General features: G+C 43.4%; 1 protein-coding gene across 1 annotated transcript in view; it reads left to right on the top strand.

Annotated features, from left to right (window-relative positions):
• ADRA1D (adrenoceptor alpha 1D) overlaps positions 1-8,489 on the top strand; it is a 314,286-nt gene extending 305,797 nt beyond the window's left edge. The window contains exon 2 of the mRNA XM_033952751.1: positions 7,117-8,489. Within this exon, the coding sequence (XP_033808642.1) occupies positions 7,117-7,679 (563 nt within the window). The 3' untranslated portion in view covers positions 7,680-8,489. The remainder of the gene's footprint in view (positions 1-7,116) is intronic.
• Positions 8,490-18,780: the final 10,291 nt, after the last annotated feature.

The following is an 18,780-nucleotide window of genomic DNA, read 5'->3' on the forward strand; positions in this document are numbered from 1 at the left end:
GGTCCCAGTGTGACGGGCTGGGTCAGGAACTGGTTGAGAGGAAGGCGACAGAAGGTAATGATCAATGGAGATCGCTCTGAGGAAAGGGATGTTACCAGTGGTGTGCCTCAAGGTTCTATTCTTGGGCCTGTTCTTTTTAAAATTTTTATAAATGATATTGCTGAAGGGTAAGATTTGCCTCTTTGCGGATGATACTAAAATCTGCAATAGAGTAGACACGCTGGATGGTGTGAATAACATGAAGAAAGAACTGGCGAAACTTGAAGAATGGTCTGAAATTTGGCAGCTAAATTTAATGCTAAGAAATGCAAGGTCATATATTTGGGCTGCAAAAACCCAAGGGAATGGTACAGTTTAGGGGGTGAAGAACTTATATGCACAACAGAAGAGAGGGACTTGGATGTGATTGTATGTGATGATCTTAAGGTGGCCAAACAGGATGAAAAGGTGACGGTGAAAGCTAGAAGGATGCTAGGTTGCATAGGGAGAGGTATAGCCAGTAGGAAAAAGGGAGGTATTGATGTCTCTGTATAAGACTCTGGTGAGACCTCATTTCGACTATTGTGTACAATTCTGGAGGCCGCATCTTCAAAAAGATATAAAAAGGATGGAGTCAGTCCAGAGGAAGGCTACTAAAATGGTGCGTGGTCTTCGTCATAAGGCGTATGGGGACAGACTTAAAGATCTCAATCTGTGTATTTTGGAGGAAAGGCGAGAGAGGGGAGATATGATAGAGATGTTTAAATACCTACAAAATATAAATGTGCATGAGTCAAGTCTCTTTCATTTGAAAGGAAACTGCAATGAGAGGGCATAGGATGAAGTTAAGAGGTGATAGGCTACGGAGTAATCTGAGGAAATACTTTTTTATGGAAAGGGTGGTAGAGTCTCCCGGAAGAGGTGGTGGAAGCAGAGACTGTGCCTGAATTCAAGAGGGCCTGGCATAGGCACATATTTCTATGTTTCTATATAAGAAAAAAAAACAGCAGCACTTATTTAAATGGCTGTTCGCCAGTTCCAACATTGAATTTGTTCTCGAGTCGTATACATTTCTGTGTGCAATTTACACGACAACATTCTTCAGCATATGTGTAAATGTATTGGAGTCATAACATAGGTGTTAACACTTATGTGACTGTTTAGAACAGGGGTGCCCACTCTTTTTGGGCTTGCGAGCTACTTTTAAAATGACCAAGTCAAAATGATCTACCAACAATAAAAATGCTAAACATATATATATTTATTTATATATATATATACACACACCGAGTGTACTTTGTATTTATGTTCAAATATTTTTTTATTATACAGCCCCCTCCCCCGAAGGCCTGACCCCCCCCCTGAAGGTCTGCACATTCCCCCTCAAAGGTTGACTCCCCCCCTGAAGGCCTGCACTACCCCTTGAAGGACTGCACTCCCCCCCCCCCCCCCCGAAGGCCTACCCTCCCCACATCCATTTACCTAATTCCAGCAGGGAGCAGTCTGCAGAGAGGATCGCTGGTACTTTAGCGATCCTTGCAGGTTGCCATAGGCCTCAGGAGCTGTCTTCCCTCTGCCCCAAGCCTGTCTCTGACTTAGAGGAGGGGCAGGACCACGGCAGAGGGAAGACAGCTCCTGAGGCCTATGGCAACCTGTAAGAATTGCTAAAGTACCACCTGCCACCGGCCGTCTCCCATTCGTCCCCTTTGGAGATCCCTACAGGAATAAGGAAGTTAAATTAATAGAATACTTAGGCACAGAAAAACAAAGATATACTTCCAAGAACTGCCCCATAAGAACTGCCTGTCATAATGCTCATTAGTGGAACTGAATAAAAGACAAGTACAATCGATTTAGAAGGGGGACGATCCGAGTGCACAGCTTGGAGGGGTGCACAGCCGGCCAGGTCCGGGTCATCCTGCCTTTCTTTTTCCCCGGTCCGCACTCGGGGCTTGCGCCTGCCTGGTCCCGCGCCGACGCTTGAATGGTGCCGTCAACTCCCGCGAGTCTCGCGATAACCAACAGCACCATTTGGGCGGCGGGTGCGAGCCCCGTGCGCAGACCGGTGGAAAGGAAGGGCAGGAGGACCCAGACGGCTGTGCATCCCTCCAAGCCGTGCACCCGGGGCGGGGGCGGACCGCCCCACCTCGGTACGCCACTGATTGGAAGGCCGATTTTGGGGGTTTTAAAATTGTATATCGGGCAGCATTAGGCCTCGCTCTTACCTCAATCATAACAGGCGCTTCTATTTCTTGTGATGCGCTGAGCTCCGTCCCCCACCGACCTTCACCCCGCCCTTCCAGCACTCTGATTGGCCAGCGTTCTTTAAGAGGCGGGCCAGTCAGGAGGGGAAAAAAAGAGAAGGGAAGAAGGGAACCTGCTGTGCGATCGACTGGGGTCGCCTGAGCGAACGACCTGTCGATCGCGATCGACGCGTTGGGCACCCCTGGTTTAGAATAATGGCACTTATTCAGGTATACAGTATGTGCACATATGCACATAAAGGTCAAGTTTCTACCTAAGCATTACTCTTTAAATACACACATAACTGACATAGGGTTAGATTCTGTAAATGGTGACCAGATTTGGGCACTGGAAAAAATGAGTCGAGCACTGTATATAGAACAGCACATAGCGCCGGGATCCACGCCTACCTTTGGGAGCGAGGATCTACACCAACTGAAATCCTGCATGTATATTAAGCACAGATCCTCCGAATTCTACAATACTGTGCACATCTGTAGTAAATGCCTCTGACCCTCCCATGCTCCTCCCAATGGCCACGCCCCCTTTTTAGTTGCACACTAAAAGATGTATGCCCACATTTTTATAAAATAGTGCTTAGCAAGATGTTCATGTAAATCCAAATTGACAATTAATGCTAAAATTGATTCTTAGCACCCAATTATTGGCTCATTACTCATTTAAATTGGGAGCTGACCCAAATCTGCACACAGTTTTGAGCAACATTTATAGAATCCAAGGGACACTGTGTATTTGATAGGGGGCGTGTACAAGGATGTGTACTGGACAGGACACATGCATAATTTATAGAATACTATAAGTTAAACATTTATAGAATATTATAAGTTAAACACGTCTGACATTTAGGCGTGAACACATACCAGCTTCACAGGGAAGAGTATGGCACTGTGGTTAAAGCTACAGCTTCAGCACCCTGGCGTTGTGGGTTCAAACCCACACTGCTCATTGTGACCATGGGCAAGTCACTTAATCCCCCCATTTAGGGTTACCAGATGTCCGATTTCCACAGACATGTCCTCATTTTCAAGACGGCTTTTCAAAACCTGGCACTTTGTCCAGGTTTTGAAAAGCTTTTTCTAAATCGCATCGGGCAGGAGGAAATCCGCACATGCGCGGATTTCCTGCTGCCCAAGAGCAGGCAGTGGAGGGTGGGATTTGGGGCGGGGCTGGGGCGTAATGGGATGGGGATGAGTGGAACTGGGGGGCCTTGGGGCAGGTTTAGGGGTCCAGATTTTACTATAGTAAAATCTGACAACCCTATCCCCATTGCCCCAGGTACATTAGAGAGATTGTAAGCCAGCTGGGACAGACAGGGAAAGATGCTTGAGTACCTGAATAAATTCATATAAATTATTCTTAGCTCCCCTGGGAGAACAGTGTAGAAAATTTAATAAATAAATGGTGCACCTAATTTCTGCAGTTTTGCTCATACTCCATAAAGGAAAGTAGGCTATAGAGAATTGTCTGAATATGAACAGTGACACCTACTGGAAAAATAAAAATGTACACTGTTCTATTGTGTATGATAAGAGCAACTACTAAGCTGACTCATGATCTGAAAGCCATCTCTAGATCAGATGAACCTTGACACAGAGCGAAGCGAAACCAAATCAAAACAGTGGAGGCATAGATGAATCAAAGTGAAACATGGTTAAATGACATATAATTGAATAGAATGGTGACCCCCCTGTATTTTACCCAAAATTTACTCAGTGGTCATAAACAATTCCTTTGCTCCTATTAAAAACTTTTTCCATTCACAAATTCAATCTTTGTCAATAATCAAAATGATTTATCTAAGGCAGTGTATCACAAACTGTGTGCCGCAGCAGATTCCAGATTTGCCCTGATAAGATGCCGGTAAGGAGGAGAGGTACTGGCTGACTGTTTATAGGATGTACCTTTCATGGCCAGCGCCGATGACTCTCCTTGCTGGCGTCTCTCCTCCTCTCACCACACCTTACCGTATCCAGGATCCCCCATCAAAGTGGCAGCTTCAGGGTCGCGTCTGGAGGCCCATGCGCGGATGTCGACGTAATGACATGACATGTTCCATCGACGTCCGCACAATTCCGGGTGCCTTCCAGCTGGAGCACCAGGTATAGTGTGCCACCGGCCAAAAAGTTTGTGGGACACTGATCTAAGGGATATTAACAGCAAGTAAATTTTGTTTAAGATATAGTGGGTCATCATTATTTTGCATAATTTGTATTTTTGTCCATTGACTTCATGATATTTGACTTCCTTGGTATTTGACACAAGTAATGACACTCTATCAGCCTCTCAGATCTTTGAGCAATGCGATTATCTGCAAATGAGTTTTTACATGTTGATTATGAAAATAGGAGAGCATTTGTGATCTCAGTAGCAGGGGTATCATTATGGAATAAATTGACAGGACCATTAAGAGTACTTTCAGATCTCCAGAAATTTAAGAAGATATGGAAAACTACTTTGTTTATGGAGGCTTTTAACTAAATGAATAGAAATATTTTTTATGAGGAAATTGGTACTGGTTTATGTTGTATGTATGTATGTTTTTATTATGAAGATTGTATCCTGTAAACCGCTTAGATTTAAGTGGGTAAGAATTTTTTTAAATAAATAAATAAACAATTTTTCTGTTCTTAAATGATATATAAACCTTATAAGATAACATATATAGGCCTCTATCATAAAAGCATCTCCCCATATAAATAGCTACATTTACACCTCTAGAAAGCATGCATGCACAAATAATTTTAGAAAGTTGTTCAAACATGAAGATCAACACCATGCACAGATTTCAAGGGAACATGTAGGGGGTGGGGCAGAAATCTACAGTATATGTGTATTTCCCATTTAACTAAGGGAGTAGGTGTGTGGAAGCAAATCACTGTGAGGTTTGACATCAGCTCAGACTTCACATAGATTTTTAAAAGGTGCTAATTTCTGCCAGGGTGATATATGAGGAATTAAGTAATTCTCCTTAATCCCCCATTGCTTATTTCTGTCTCCAGAATGTCCCAGCTCTGATTTCTGCTTTCTATATATCAGTGTATCACAAACTGTGCGCCAGTTGCAGCGAGAGGCACATCCTGTAGGCAGTCAGCTGGCGCTAGCACCTTTCCTCCTCGCTGGCTCCACACCTCTTTGTACCTCTCCTCCCGCCCCTTTCCCACTGGCATATCAATTTCAGCGGTAGGAAATAAAGAATGACAAAGGGAAATAATCTGTCCCTATCACTGCCCCGTCACCGCACCACCGTCCCCTTCAATGCCCCGTCCCCGCCGTCCCCTTCACTGCCCCGTCCCCGCCGTCCCCTTCACCGCCCCATTCCCATCCCCGCCGTCCCCTTCACCCCCCTTCCCCCCCGTCCCCACAGCATCCACCCAACCCTCTCGCCACCTCATCGCCCTTGAACAGCTCGAGAATCTCCCTCCCTCCCCCTTACCTTCACGGCGCGTTAGTAAAGAAACTTATTGAAGCCGGCGGAAACTGCCTACCTGTGCCTGCAGTCGTGTGTGTGTGGGCGCCTCAAACCATCTTGATGTCATGACATCTGGGATTTGCGTGTCGTGTCTCCTTTGAATCTCAAAACGTTCCAGTGAATCATTACGTTTATTGGTCATACCAGGGCAATCACCAACGGCGGTAGCGCATAAGATGGATGGAGTCGTGGCAGATGTTGCTAGGAAATGAGGTGGCAGTGTGAGGTTTGTTGCTGTTCAGACTTGTAACAGACGACTAAGGACTGGAGTGGAGCTGGGTCTGCTCTGATCAATATGGTATGTGCTTTTGCTTAGGTCCCTGACTGGGCTCAAGCTTTGTTGGGCGTCAGGGCTGCCAAGAACTCCCAAAGCCAAATCTACGGCCAAATCTATCTTCCTCCTTCCCTCCCCCTCACCTTCGCGGCGCTTTAGTAAAGAAACTTACTGAGGCCGGTGGAGACTGCTTGCCTGCCTGTGCATGTAACTGCCACCATGTCATTCTCTAGTAGGAAATTCACAGTCCCATCTGGAGAGCCTCTGCACATGCGCAGACGTCAATGTGACAACATCACACATGTATGTGATGTCATCGCGTCAATGTTTGTGCACCCCTGGAGGCCTTCCCAGCTGCAGCCCTGAGTTTAGTGTGCCACATCTTGAAAATGTTTGTGAGACACTGCTATATATAATGGGCTTGCATGTGCTTTAATTTAGAGTTTCTCTAATTGTGTGTCTTTGGGGGAATAAACTTCTGCTTAAGGATATATATTTTATTGTGACCATTCTGTAACCCCTGTTTACTTTTCTCAGCTATATAAGGCTACTGGGAAAGGAAAAGATATTTATCAGTTTTCACTGCGCACCATTTTACGAAGATGCGCTAGCGTTTTTAGCGCACGCAGGATATTACCGCACGCTACGCGGCTAGCACTAACGCCAGCTCAATGCTGGCGTTAAGGTCTAGCGCGCGGGGCAATTTAGCGCACGTGGCAAGTCAGCGCGCGCTATTTTGCGCGTTAATGCCCTAACGCAGCTTAGTAAAAGGAGCCCCATATTGGCTGTATGTATCTGGGCAACGAGTTTTAGATGTCACAGTCCCCCTTTTTCTCGTCCCATTTTCTGTCAAGATTAATTCCACTCTAAAGTGCATGTACTTATTCTTTAAGTTAACTTAACTTTGTGCAGTGTAGGTATAGATGTAAGCCATGTAATATATTCATTTGGATTTCCATGATGTTTTCTTTAAGTGCCAAAATGGTGGTTTCTTAAGAGGAATTTGCGCTAGCCTTTAATGGTAAATTAGAACTGCACTTTAACATAAGTACTTGACATTTGCAGAAAGGTAATTTAAAAGCGTAATTTTGTCTCTTTCTAATACCATTGACTTTTTTTTATGTTTCAGGCTCCTACTTTCCTTCTCTGAAGGCTTCTGATCTTGGTTTCAAGGTGATCTTCTGGCTGGGATACTTCAACAGCTGCGTCAACCCAATAATTTACCCCTGTTCAAGCAAAGAGTTTAAAAGAGCTTTCATCAGGCTTTTAAAATGCCAGTGCCGTAGGAGAAGACGCCCTCTTTGGAGAGTTTATGATCATCAATGGAGGACATCTATGACCAGTTCAGGACATGGGTCTGATGGGGAACTGAAGCCCCAACTTGCTGCCATAAATAGTTCTTTCATTTTTAATCCCACCTATCAAGAAAGAAACAGTAACAGGAAAATGCGAACCTTTAGGAGATGGAAAATGTTCACTCCTTTTCAAAGACCATCCTCCCAGTTGAAAGAAAAAATGAACAACCTTTCGAACAAAATAAGGAATGGCTCAACTAAGAACAGTGTTGCTGCCACTCGTAAGACAGAAGTCGAGTCTGTTTCTATGGGAATACCAAATGACTTCACAGAACATATTGAGTACCAAATGTATGATTTAACTGACTGCTATGGACTCAAAGAAACAGATATATAAGAGAGAAAAAAGCAAACCTTTATTTTTTATTTTCACTATGTAGTTTATTTTCCAATTATGAAAATGAATACAATGTCAGGAATAACTGACTGGATGACAAGTACAGTATTCTACCCAAAATATACCAAAAGTTTCCCTCTATGGCCCTCATAAGAATCCAGCAATACAGCGTGTTGAGCTGTAAGATTTCCAAAGTTTGGGTTGTAGCAAGGAGATAGCAGACAGCAAGAAAAAAAAATGTAATATCTGACACATGCATCATAATCCTGTTTACCTAAATACAACGCGCTGTTGAAGCCCAAAAAGTGATACCTTATGTTAGGGTCAGAGGCACAGTGTAGTTTGGCAGTGATGCATTAACACTTAATCCTACAGTATCAACAAATGAAAAATATTGTGTCATAGATGTACCATGGGGGAATACCCCTAGGGCATTTGACAGGCATTCCTCGCCGTTCAATAGACTGCACTGAGTAATACCAGCGGCAGTAATAGGTATTCATTTTGTCAGCAAAATTGGAAATCATCAATAGAAATTATGGTAAATGTACGTGCCGGTATCTTTACTTTATCACCTATTAAGTTATTTTCTTCCTATTTGTAACTGCAGGTGGGAATTGTCAGGACCCATCCTATGCACTGTACCCTGCTCTTAATCAATATCCCATTTCATCATTTTGGAAAATTCTAGTGAGTAAAAAGGAGCTTTTAAAGGCATTATGCTACAAGTTTATGTGATTCCTAGGTTTCCTAAAGCAGTACACCATGCAATTTCTGAAGCAGGAATGTGCATCCCATTGGCACGCATTAAGGGACTCTTTTACTAAAGCTTAGCAACCCCTAGTAGAAATGATGTGCGTCCTATTTCATGCCTATGGGTAGGATTACCAGACATCCAGATTTCCCCGATGTCCTCCTTTTGAGGACACATCCGGGGGGTCCGGGCGGCTTTTCAAAAACCTGGCACTTTGTCCGGGTTTTGAAAAGCTTGGAACAAATCACTGTCAGGCAAAAGGGCATCTGCGCATGCGGGGGGGGAGGGAGGGGCTAGGGCAGGATTGGGGGTGGGACTGGGGTATAATCTGGCAGGGATGGGTGGAACTGAGTAGACCTGGGGGCGGGTCTAGGGGGTCCAGATTTTTCAAATGGAAAATCTGGTAACCCTACCTATGGGCTACATGGCACATAGAGCACGCTGAGGTCTGTTAGCATGCACTAAGCTTTAGTAAAAGGGTCCCTAAATGCACCAAAAATTGACTTAATGCACATCAAGTCAATTTGCACATGTTAAAAAAAATAGTTTTACTACACATTAAAAAAAAATTGTTGTAAAACCAAATGTATAATACAAATGGAACAGCACCCGAAAATCAAGAAAAGTTTTGAAAATTCAGAAAATAGGCTGACATTTTTGGCCTGTGCACATCCCTATTTCAGCTCAAGAGTTTGTAGCATGGTGAACTATAGAATTATAATGATTTTGTGTAACTCTTATTATTCCATATTCATTGTAAAATCATGCATAGAAATAAGTGGATCAATATGGTCGCTATGCCACTTTCTTTTTTGTTAATATTCGTGTTTAATTAGTTTAACAATTAGAGATGTGAGACTTTGGACATGTTGGGAATACATAAGAATTGCCGCTGCAGGGTCAGACAAGTGGTCCATTATGTCCAGCAGTCCGCTCATGCGGCGGCCCTTAGGTCAAAGACCAGTGTCCTATTTGAGTATAGCCTTACCTTCATACGTTCTGGTTCAGTAGGAACTTATCTAACCCTTTCTTGAATCTCTTTGGTTTGTGGAGTCTCATCGGAATGTAATCCAGAACACTGCCGTTAAACTTATTCATAACAGTAAAAAATATGATTACGTTACTCCTTTTCTGATCAAATCTCACTGGCTTCCTATTAATCACCGCATCACTTTAAAAATTTTATTACTAGTATTCAAAACTCTTGTCACTAACAAAACCCAATTTATCAATAAATCACTTATTCCTTATAGTACGTCACGTTCCCTTCGGTCTACTAGCCAAAAGCTCTTAGTAGTTCCCTCCCTGAAAATTATTGGAACTCGACGACAAGATATGTTCTCGGTGATGGCTCCACAACTTTGGAACACTTTACCTCAGCAATTGAGAGAGGAAAATAATTTGAGTCATTTTAAAAGTAACTTAAAAAGTTTTCTTTATAAAGATGCTTTTAATTTTTAAATTTCATAAAAAAATTTTGCAATACCTTCTTCCAGGTTTCCACCTCTTCCCCCCCTAATGTTTTCCCATTTATGGTTCTTTCCTGCACTCTAAAAATATTGAATTGTAGTTCTGCCCTTTTTTTTACCTAGTGTCTCGGTTGGTCTATAAGTCTGTTGGTCTTAACTATTGTTTTAAAATTTTTAAACGTTATGTTAAAATAAATGGGTTTAAAAAAAAAAAAATGTTCTAACTCGCTTAGTAAAAATTAAATTAAGCGACTCATCAAATTAAAATAAACTTGAACTTGAACTAAATACACTTAAAGCAACCCTGGAAATCTAATGCTGAAAATTATAGGATTTCAACTTTTTCTAACCCGTTTAGAACTCCAGAATAGGGATAATGTGTGACAATGAAGCCACATCCATGCACATGGAAATAGGTATCTAAATCTGCTGGCGTTATAATTCAACATTATTACATGCCAAGGAGTGTTATTGCTAGGGTTACCAGATTTTGTTAAACGAAAATCCGGACCCATGGCCCCGCTCCCCAGGCCTGTACCATTCTTCCCGGCCACACCCCATTCCGCCCCCTCGATCTGTTTGCTCATCGAGATAGCATCTGCGCATGCGCTGGTGTGACACAGTGATGTCGTGCGCATGCAAATGACATCACAGTGTTGCTTCCGTGCATGCGCAGATGCCGTCCCAACGTCGCCCGTTGCTGGAAGCTTTTCGAAACCCGGGCAAAGTGCCGGGTTTAGAAAAGCCATCCAGACCCCTGGACATGTCCCTGAAAAGGAAGACATGTGCGGGGAAGTCTGGTAACCCTAGTTATTACAGGCTGGTAAAGCTAGCACATGATATTTTGTTGTTATTATTATTTTGGATTGAATTGTCAAATGATGGCTCCTGTCCTACATACCAGTTCCCATTTACCCTCTCTTTTTCTAAAGCTGGTAGCACGGGCCAGTGTGGTAAATGCTCCAACGCCCATATCAATTGAATGGGCCATCGGAGCGTTTGCCATGCAGCACTCGGCTGCAGAGCTTTGTTAAAGAGGGAGCCTTAATGAGGTGTGTGTAAAAGTGCCAACCTAGATTCACTGTCTCTCCCCACGTTATTGTCTAGTTTTTCATGCGGTCGGTCGTGGTTTTCTTTTTCAGCGTCACTGTCATTAAGAAAACGTAGCTATCTGCTTGGGGAGGTGACTCCTGACACTTGAGCTTTGCACTGAATCGCCAGACCTGTGGAGATCGAATTGTGTTGTACCTAACCAGAAGCTGGCATTCTAGCTTTTCATGTGACCAGTTTCTTTTCTTACACATATGCAGGAGGTCACTGTTTTAGAAAGATGTAGTCATTCATGGGGTAATTTTAAGGTTTTATGTGCATAATATTGTGGTTTATGTACAGAAATATCTTATTCTAAAACTGTCTGGGCCATATCTGGGGAAGAAAATGTGCATAATGCCCCTTCACACTTTACATACTTTTACTTGTGGCTGATTGCAGGGCTGGTGCATGTATATTTTGCACCCTTGGCAAACTTATAATTTCCTACACACCCATACACTCTCTAGCTCAGTGGTCTCAAACTCTAACCCTTTGCAGGGCCACATTTTGGATTTGTAGGTACTTGGAGGGCCTCTGAAAAAATAGTTCATGTCTTATTAAAGAATTGACAATTTTGCATGAGGTAAAACTCTTTATAGTTTATCAATCTTTCCTTTTGTCATTTATAGCTAAAGAGACATATGATCAAGAAACTGTTTTACTTTTGTGATTATGATAGACATGCTGAGGGCCTCAAAATAGTACCTGGCGGGCCGCATGTGGCCCCCGGGCCGCGTGTTTGAGACCACTGCTCTAGCTGTTGTCCATCTTGCAACCTGCCAACTCAAGCTTGACTTCCCAAAAGGCTATAACTCAGCACTTCCCCAAGCTGCTCAGCTCCTGTGGCTGACAAGAGAAAGGGCAGTTAGTATTGTGCTAGCTTCCTCTGCCATCTGGAGCCAGTCTTGCAGTATGAGCAGTGAGGTCATGATACCAGAGACTGGCCCTGCGCTAAAGAGCAAACAACATTATTAAATGCCTTCTTTCCTGCAGGGAAGGGGTAAAACGCAGACCTGACGGACCTCGCGGATCTAAACCCGCACGGCCTTAAAAATCTGAGGTCCGTGTCCGTGCCACTTGTAGTTTCTGTCTCTGACAGACCTCAATGAGATTTTAGCGCTGACGGATCCGTCTCAGCTTAGAGAGGGAAAAGTATTAGGATCCGTCAGCGCTAAAATCTCATCGAGGTCTGTCAGAGACAGAAACTACAAGTGGCACTGACACGGACCTCAGATTTTTAAGGCCATGCGGGTTTAGATCCGCGAGGTCCGTCAGGTCCGTGCGGGCTGCGTTATACCCCTTCCCTTTCCTGCAGACCACAGGGGCGAGCCACTGGGTAGGGCCTCCAGAAGAAATGGACCTAGGAGAGAAGGAATGTAAATTACTTGTCTGCTGTTTTTTTGCTGCTCCCAGAATGTTGGAGTTCTAGGTGGCCACTTAGTTCACCTAAAAAACTGGCCCTGAGAAAGGGCGAGGTTTGGACTAAGGTTACCAGAATTTACTATTGTAAAACCAGATCCGTAGCCCCGACCCCAAGCCCACCCAGTTCACCCAGCTCCGCCCGTTCCACCCAAGTCATGCCCTTTTCAGCCTCGCCCCCCCAGCCCTGCCCCTCTCAACCTGTTCTCGTGCTCGGAGCCGCATCAGGAGGGCATCTGCAAATGCGCAGGTGTGACACGATGATATCACACGCATGCTTGTGACATCACCGCGTTGCATCTGCGTATTCGCAGATGCCCTACCAACATGGTCCTGAGGTGGAAGTTTTTCAAAACGTGGACAAAGTGCCGGGTTTTGAAAAGCCATCCGGACATGTCCTCTAAAAAGAGGCCGGGCAAATCCGGACTTCTGGTAACCTTAGTTTGGACGCACACATACTTTTTTGATTTTCAAAAGTATAAATGTAATTTTTCAGAAAATGATGTGTGTTTTAAATGGCAGCTGTGAATACGTGAGCATGGGGTTTTAATGGAGCAATTTTCAAAAGGAAAGTATGCATATACTTTCCCCTCTGAAAATGGATTATTATTCATGGGCATATTGGTTGCAAAAGCTTGTTGGTTTGTTGCAAAATTACCCACCGTAGGGGTAATTCTATTAAGAGTCACTTAATTGTAGGCAGTGAGAATGTTCACACATACCAGTATTCTAATCGTTTACATATGTACAGTAAATGAGCCCTTTGGGCCAAGTGGTATTCTGTAAGTACGCACCTAGATATGACAGTATCTGTTTTGTTGGTGGGTGTTTGCAGGGTGGCATTTGGACAGAATGTGGGTGGGGTAGATAGTTTTATGAGTAGGTTATAAAAGCTTATAATCTGCACGTGACCTTTAGCAATTTAGGTATGAGAATTTGTACCAATGCAATGGCTGGTGTAAAATTTTGCATTTTCAGCCTCTTAGCTAGTATTCTATCAAGAAAATTTGGTGCCTACTTTTCTTTATGGAATAGGCTTCATTTAGCTGCCTTCCTAGAACCTAAATCTGCTGTCATTGTGTCTTGAAAATAAGGCCCTGACTACTAATTATATCCTAGTTTTCGTTATTCATGTATCCATTGGACAATAAACATATAAGAACATAAGAATAGCCTTACTAGGTCAGACCAATGATCTATCAAGCCCAGTAGCCCGGTCTCATGGTGGCCAATCCAGGACACTAGTACCTGGCCATAGTCCATAATCTGCTATTGAGGCAGACATGGGGAAGGCCACTGCTTGCCCTGGATCGGTAGCGTGGAATGCTACATGAATCACAGGCCTAATGTAACTACAAGCATGTAAATATGGCAAGGTCACATGTAGCATACAGCTTCTTTAAGTTATATATGTAAATCGAAGCCCCACCTATCCCCATCCTTGCATTTACATGCCAGCCCCTGAATTCTATACACTAAAAACTGTGCAAAAATTTGTGCACCCAATTTAGTTGAATAATGAGCCAATTAGCACCAATAATTGGGCTCGACCCATCGGTGCTAATTGGAAACCATTAAAAGTTACACACAGGGCATAGTGAAAGGGTGGTCTGCCCTGGGTGCCATCTTGGTGGGGGCGCAGGCATCCCTCCTCCTCTCTGCCTCCACCTCTTCCCATTCCTCCCCTCACCACATGCACAGCCCTTTCCCCCGTACCGCTAGCTGTTCACCACTGCGAGCAACATCTTCAGAGTGCTCCTCGTGACCTCGTTATCTATCCCGCTGACATCACTTCCGGGTTCCGCGCATAGGAAGCAGCATCAGAGGGAGAGCCGACGGGGTCACGAGGAGCACGTTGAAGGTCTTGTTGCTCGTGGCGGTGAGCCACTGCAGGTACAGAGGAAGGGAAGGGGGCATGTGCACGGCAGGGGGTATTGGGGGAGTAGGCCTCTCACCCTCACTACGCCACTGGTTACATATGCATATTTATGCTTCCAGATCAACTCGTAAGATTCACATGTGTCCTCAAAAAAGGGGATAGAGTCATAGGAGGGTCAGGGGCGGTCCTGTAATTTATGCGCACTGCTATAGAATAAGGGGAATCTGCACCTAATTGTGCTGCGAGGATTTACACCGGGGTTTAGCTGATATGGATGATCATGCCAAAAGTTAGGTGCAGTTTACAGAATAGCATGTAATGCATTTTTTAAGTCGGCACCCATTTTTCAGCACCACTTTATAGAATTCAGTCCTGTGCGGGTTAGGTGCATCGTCACAGAACGCTGCTTAGGCTGGCACTTTTGTTGGCAAGTGTGCACTTTCTGTGCCCAAGTGCTAGTATTGATTCATTTGCATACAGAAGGAGTGCATAAATATGGCTGCTTAGTTTATAGAATAGCCCGTAGAATGCATGATATTTGCCTCTTAACGTGCGTTAAATGGCAAAAAATGTGCATTAGTTTACCATAACGCAAGTTAGTGTAAAATGCCAAAGCCTTTATAATAAATGAGATACATATATTTAAATGGGGCAGGAGCAGTGTTCCCTCTAAGTTGTGTGGGAGTCCTCTACCTACTTTCCTGCCAGTGAGGGTGCTGAGCACTGTTCCCTCTAAGCTGAGCAGGAGTCCTCCACCCACAGTCTCACCAATAGAGGGTGCTGTTTTACTGTCACATTTTTCAATTGTGAGGGACATGCAAGTTCTGCAACATTCTAGAGTCTGTCCCTAACGATTGAGAACACAATATTGAAGAACCACCCCACCCTTGCGACATTGTGGTTGGAGGGCTTGGGAACATTGGGTAGGGGTGATCCCAAGTTGTTCCTACACTGGAGCTACTTGGAATTGCTCCTAATCCAGTAGATATAGCTGGAAGTAGGCTGAAGAGGACCTCTGGATGGGCAGGAGTCTTTGTCAGGGGGGCCTGGGGGAGGACTAGGACTGAGAATATATCATTTGCCTGGGGAGCTTTGGAGGGGAGGGGGGATCTGGATTTTATTGCGCTGGCCCCTTTATGATATGCTGACAAAGTGCAGAAAATCTTCACTTGTAAAATTAATCATAGATTGTCTTAATCCTTTTCTACAAGAGTCATATACGAATTGCCGAACTGGGACATACCAAAGTTCCATCAAGCCCAGTATCCTGTTTCCAACAGTGGCCAACCCAGGTCCCAAATACCTAGCTAGATCCCAAGTAGTAAAACAGCTTTTATGATGCTTATCCTAGGAATAAGCAGTGGATTTCCCTCTTTTAGGAAATTATCCAAACCTTTTTTTAAACCATGCTAAGTTAACTCATTTCACTACATTCTACAGCAACAAATTCCAGAGTTTAATTACATGTTGTGTGAAGAAATATTTTCTCTGGCTTGTTTTAATCTACTACTTAGTAGCTTCATCACATGTCCCCTACTCCTAGTATTTTGGGAAAGAGTGAACAAGCGATTCACATTTACCCTTTCCACTCCACTCATTATTTTATAGACCTCTACCATATCACCCCTGAGCCATCTCTTCTCCAAGCTGAAAAGCCCTAGCCATTTTAGCCTTTCCTCATAGGGAAGTCATCCCATCCCTTTTATCATTTTTGTCACCCTTCTCTGTACCTTTTCTAATTCCATTATATCTTTTTTGAAATATAGTGACTAGAACTGCACATACATATTCAAGGTGTGGCCAAACCATAGAGTGATACAAGGACATTATAACATTTTCATCTTGGCTTTCCATTCCTTTCCTGATAATTCCTAACATTCTATTTGCTTTCTTAGTAGCCGCCACACATTGAGCTGAGGGTTTCAACGTATGCTCAACAATGATACCTTTTCCTGGGCAGAACCCAGCATCACATAGCTATAGTTTGGGTTCCTCTTTCCCACATGCATCACTTTGCACGTGCTCACATTAAACATCATCTGCCATTTTGATGCCCAGTCTTCCAGTCTCACAAGTTCCTCTATCACAATCTCCTTGCGATTTAACAACTTTGTGTTATCAGCAAATTTAATTATCTCACTAGTTATTCCAGGGGTCTCAAAGTCCCTCCTTGAGGGCCGCAATCCAGTCGGGTTTTCAGGATTTCCCCAATGAATATGCATGAGATCTATTGCATGAACTGCTTTCAATGCATATTCTAAACTAAACTAAACTAAACTAAACCTTGGGTTTATATACCGCACCATCTCCACGAATAAGGAGCTCGGCACGGTTTACAGGAAGAAAGATGAGAGAGGAACTACAGTGGAGAGATTAAAGAGTTAGGTGTAAATTAGGGAAATCATGAAAACCCGACTGGATTTTGGCCCTCAAGGAGGGACTTTGAGATCCTTGATTATTCCCATCTCTAGATCATTGATAAATATGTTAAAAAGCAGCAGTCCCAGAACAGACCCCTGAGGAGCCCCACTATTTACCCTTCTTCATTCAGATTATTAACCATTTAAACCCACTCTCTGTTTTCTGTCTTTCAATCAGTTCTCCATCCATAAAAGGACATACCTCCTATCCCATGACTTTCTAATTTCCTCAGAAGTTTTTCATGAGGTACTTTGTCAAATGCTTTTTGAAAATCCAAATACACAATATCAATGGGTTCACTTTTATCCACATGTTTATTCACCCCTTCAAAGAAATGCAGTAGATTGATAAGGCAAGATTCTACTATAAATGAAAGGAAGAGACCATACATTAAATTGCAATAATTCTTCCCCCTGTCCCCCAACCACCCCAGATTAAAAAATTCTCAAACTAACGAGATACCCAGTAAATTGCATAGTAATAAAACTCTAATGCTGCCAGAGCGTGCTTGTCATACAGATTAGATCCCGTACACTAAGCATTTTTCCAGCACAAACAAAATGAGAAAACCCCTTCAGTGATTTAAGCCCATAATCTGAGGCCTACTAATGAATTATATAATGCTGAGCTGGTCTGTACAGGTTTTTGAAGAGGCTTGTCCCGCTGCCACTGTCTGTGTACAACGCATTACTAGGAAATGTCTTAGCCTTGCTTATGTAAGACATGCATTCCTGGCAGCTTCCTTTCCTGCTGCTTCTGATTTCATTAAGGGTTTGCCTACAAGTTGTATGAATCATTCCTTTCTGTTACTTAATGTTTAATTAGCTCATCCTGCCCTACCTAGATATGCATCAGAATTCAGACATTCATAAGCCTAATCTACCAATTTCTAGGGTCGCACAAGGGCACAAGTTTTTCTCTGTGTTTCCTTTTCTTATTTTTGTTAACCCCGCCCCCCTTTTGCTAAGCCGCGGTAGGAATTCTATGAGAACAGAGAATTTAGCGCTCAGAGCCGTGGTAGAAATCTCTACTGCAGCTTAGTAAAAGAAAGGCTAAATTTTTTTGGCCCATTTTTATTTCATGAATTTATGCTTATAAAAATCAGTTTTCAGGCACTCAAGTTGCCCTTACATCCAAAAACTTTTGACAGACTTCACCAATGAAAACTCTTACTAATCTCACATGGGAACACAGCAGAAAAAAAAATAGTTGACCGCACAAATGATCAGTAGTGAAGTTTGAAGTCTTTTTTGTTAGTGCTACTATGTAGAAGTTTCATACTTATCCTAATCCAACCCTGGTTCTTGTATATGATCATAGTAACATAGTAGATGATGGCAGATAAAGACCCGAATGGTCCATCCAGTCTGCCCTTCCTGATTTAATTTAAATTTTTTAATTTTTTCTTCTTAGCTATTTCTGGGCAAAAATCCAAAGCTCTACCTGGTACTGTGCTTGGTTCCAACTGCCAAAATCTCCGTCAAAACGTACTCCAGCCCATCTACACCCTCCCAGCCATTGAAGCCCTTCCAGCCCATCCTCCCCCAAATGGCCATATACAGACACAGACCGTGCAAGTCAGCACAGTACTGGCCTTAGTTCAATATTTACTATTATTTTCTGATTCTAGATCCTCTGCGTTCATCCCACACTTCTTTGAACTCCGTCACTGTTTTCCTCTCCACCACCTCTCTCGGGAGCGCATTCCAGGCATCCACCACCCTCTCTGTAAAGTAGAATTCCCTAACATTGCTCTTGAATCTACCACCCCTCAACCTCAAATTATGACCTCTGGTTTTACCATTTTCCTTTCTCTGGAAAAGATTTTGTTCTACGTTAATACCCTTCAAGTATTTGAACGTCTGAATCATATCTCCCCTGTCCCTCCTTTCTTCTAGGGTATACATATTCAGAGTTTCCAGTCTCTCCTCATACGTCTTTTGGCGCAAGCCTCCTATCATTTTAGTCGCCCTCCTCTGGACCGCTTCAAGTCTTTTTACGTCTTTCGCCAGATACAACGCTATGATGTTTCTTTCAACCAGCTTATTCCTGTTACCTACTCCTTCA

This window comes from Geotrypetes seraphini, chromosome 1 (genome assembly GCF_902459505.1).
Source record: "Geotrypetes seraphini chromosome 1, aGeoSer1.1, whole genome shotgun sequence".
Taxonomy (NCBI): domain Eukaryota; kingdom Metazoa; phylum Chordata; class Amphibia; order Gymnophiona; family Dermophiidae; genus Geotrypetes; species Geotrypetes seraphini.